The 3,614-nt window shown below is 39.0% G+C and overlaps 1 protein-coding gene across 1 annotated transcript; it reads right to left on the reverse strand.

Moving 5' to 3' along the window:
- Positions 1-1,656: 1,656 nt before the first annotated feature.
- Positions 1,657-2,618, reverse strand: LOC469754 (olfactory receptor 2AJ1). The gene has a single exon (XM_009441850.5). The coding sequence runs from the start codon at positions 2,599-2,601 to the stop codon at positions 1,657-1,659; it is 945 nt and encodes a 314-aa protein (XP_009440125.4). The 5' UTR covers positions 2,602-2,618.
- Positions 2,619-3,614: the final 996 nt, after the last annotated feature.

A 3,614-nucleotide genomic window follows, 5' to 3' on the forward strand; every position in this document is an offset into this window, starting at 1 on the left:
TCACACTCTTCCAGACCTGTGAAAACCAAGAGCGCCTGGTGATGTTGAAGACCCTACGGCCCATCCCATTATGCGTGATCTCCTGTACCAAGAAGCAGAAATATTTCTACAAATGGGGCCTAGTTTGGGATGAGAACAGCTCTGACAGCCCATATGTGAAGAACTGCAAACGTCTGAAGAGTGACATGCTCCAAGACTCTCTGGAGCACGTGCAGCTGTTTGAGCTGATGCGGAGGGTGGTAAAATTGGACGCTGCCCAGCACATCACTCTGGCTGAGACTCTTCTGCACCCCGTCTTTGCTGGCCTGGCAACCTCAGTCGTGATCCTTCCACACAAGCCACAACCCAAGCAGAAGACAGGCGCAGGACACTGCATGAGGAGAGCGGAACTGGGCTGCCCAATCCCCATTCTCCAGCCCCTACCACCAGGTCCCAGGACCAGAACCACCCAATGAGCAGTGCAATGTGAAGGAAGGCAGGAGCCTGCAGGGGAGCAGACTTGATGCCCAGCTGCCAGAAGGCAGATTTGACTCAAGCTGTTCATACGTGTTTTTTGTTTTTGTTTTTGTTTCGTTTTTTGTTTGTTTGTTTGTTTGAGATGGAGTCTCGCTCTGTCACCCAGGCTGGAGGGCAGTGGCGTGATCTTGGCTCACTGCAAGCTCCGCCTCCCGGGTTCACGCCATTCTCCTGCCTCAGCCTCCTGAGTAGCTGGGACTACAGGCGCCCGCCACCACGCCCAGCTAATTTTTTTGTATTTTTAGTAGAGATGGGGTTGCACCATGTTAGCCAGGATGGTCTCGATCTGCTGACCTCGTGATCCGCCCACCTAGGCCTCCGAAAGTGTTGGGATTACAGGCGTGAGCCACCGCGCCTGGCCCATACGTTTTAAACTTACAAAGTGTGTCTTAGTGTTTGTAAAAAAAAAAAAAAAAAAAAAAGGAAAAAAATTAAATGAATTCTCAATAGAAATATTTATTATCTTCTTTGAAATAACTATTAGGATAAATTGCTAGAAGAGTTTGTAAAACATCATCCTGTATGTATAAAATGAAATAAGGCAATTTTTATGATATTCCTATCTAATATTGTATAGTTGCTTCTAGCATAGGATGAGTAATTCAATTTTAACACAACTTATATCTGTATATATGTGTGTACGTATATATGCGTGTGTGCATATATATGTGTATCTATAAAATTTTACTAAACAAAGGTGTTGACAAACCAGGCAAAGAATAATGATTTCATATGGAATTTGTGAATTTTTGATGTGATTGTTAGCAATATAATTTAACAAAATTTTATAAAAATAAACATAGATTTGTCTTTTATACAATGGATGTGTGATTGTATTTTTAAGGATATTCTCATAAGTCTTACAATTTTGGTGTTAGGGAATAGGACGCCTTGGGTAACTTCTACTTCCTGTAACTGTTGCATGATTATAATTGGTACCATAGAAGGAACACTACATTTTTAGAGGTACGTGTTTACAACACAAACACATACTATTGTTTATTATTAACAATGTTTCTGAAATATTCACTTCTTATATGTGGTAAGATAGAAGCTTTGATTTCTTTCTAGGAAACCTCTCGTGAGCATCCTTCAGGCGTTTAACATAGAAATAGAACACACATTCAGGAATTTTCCTATTCATTTTTTATGTAGAAAGTTACTTTTGAGCATATTTTTCATGGCCGCCAGAACATCTTTATTCCTAAAGCTGTAGATGAAAGGGTTGAGTGTGGGCGTGAGGATCGTATAGAATATTGCCAGGAACTTATCCTGGCCTGGAGTGTGGTATGATTTAGGTCTCATATATGTAAAAATGAATGGCCCATAGTACATCGTGACCACAATCATGTGGAAGGAACAAGTGGAAAATGACTTTTTCCTTGCCTCTGATGATTTCATCTGGAGGACAGTAAGAATAATTTGGCCATAAGAAGCAGAGATCAAGGAGAAAGGGATCAGCAGGAAGATCACAGCACTTACACAAACCCCTCGTTCATAGCGTGTCGTGTCTGCACAGGACAACTTTAACATGGCAGGGACTTCACAGAAGAAGTGATCAATTGCCCTAGAGCCACAGAAGGGAAACTGCAGTGCATAAGCTGTGTGGACTGTGGAGTTGAAAACCCCAATGAGCCAGGAGCCTCCAGCCATGAGAGCGCTGGCATACTCCTTCATAAGAATCGGATAGCGCAGCGGGTGACAGATAGCCACATAGCGATCACAGGACATTGCAGCCAGGAGAAGGCACTCACCACCCAGGAGGGTGAGGGACAGAAATACCTGGAACCCACAACCTGCAAATGAAATAGTTCTGCTGCCTGACAGAAAGTTAGTGACCATTTTGGGAACGATGTTGGAAACATGCAAGATATCCATTAAGGAGAGATGGCTGAGCAGAAAATACATTGGAGTGTGGAGTCGGGAGTCACTGCGAATGAGGAGGATCATGAGCGTATTTTCTGTTACACTCATAATGAAAATGACAAATAAAACTAAGAAGAAGACCACACTTGTTGGGGAAGAAGAGAACAATCCCAAAAGTAAGAAATCACTGCTGAAAGTGTGATTCTGATGGCCCATCATGAATTCTCTATTTTTTAACCTAAAAAGAAATAATGAATTAATAATAAAGAAAAAATATTAGTGTAAATCTTAATCTAACAATAATATACCTGCATAATAAAATGAGAGTTAGTGATGCATGTTTTGTAATCAACATCAAAAGACTCTTAGCCAGTTTTTGGAGTGGGCATGTTTTACAAGCTGGGCATTTCTTTCTTCAAATAATCGATGATATTCAGTATATTGAGTGGGCCCTTGGCTCCATCTTGAGTCTCATAATCTTAATTAATTCCACATAATTTACTCAAATCTACTCTTTTCTCAAATGTCACTTTCTCAAGGAGGCCTACCCTTGCACACCCTTTAAAAAATTGTAGGGCTCCCACTTAAACCCTAATTTCCTGGTCCTCCTTGCTCTGCTCCATTTTCACATGTTTGCATGTCACTTTTCACCTTCTAGTACATTAAATAATAAACACACTGGTTATATTTACTGTTTATTTTCATTCTATGCCAGAATTTTTACTTCACAATGAGAGATCCTTGTTCTGTTCACTGGTATAACCAACTGCCTGGAACAGAGCCTAGTGCATAGCAGTTACTCAAGAATGTTGAATATTTGAATGAAATGAATGAACTGTGGAACTTATCTTTCTGTCTATTGCATTTATTATTTAGATTAAACTTATAGAAAATAAAATGTATAATTCTAAGAATTTCCAAAATAATAAGTAATGAAATATTGTCACAAAACTCAATATGTTTATAATTTGAAACACTATATTTTAAATGTAAAAAATAGAAGTATCATCTAGTCAACATCAACAATGTGTCTTTAAGGTTGTATTTCATATTTACCTGTTTGGTTAACTTGTTGAAATTGAAGTATAATATATTGATTCTATATGTGGGATAGTAGCTGTTCATATTATTTATTTATATTTTGATGGTGGTTACTTAAATGTTTACATAAGAGTTATTTGTGCACCTTCTGTATGTATAACATTTCCCTCAATATGCATAAATACATACAT

Source organism: Pan troglodytes, chromosome 1, assembly GCF_028858775.2.
Source record: "Pan troglodytes isolate AG18354 chromosome 1, NHGRI_mPanTro3-v2.0_pri, whole genome shotgun sequence".
NCBI classification, from domain to species: Eukaryota; Metazoa; Chordata; class Mammalia; order Primates; family Hominidae; genus Pan; species Pan troglodytes.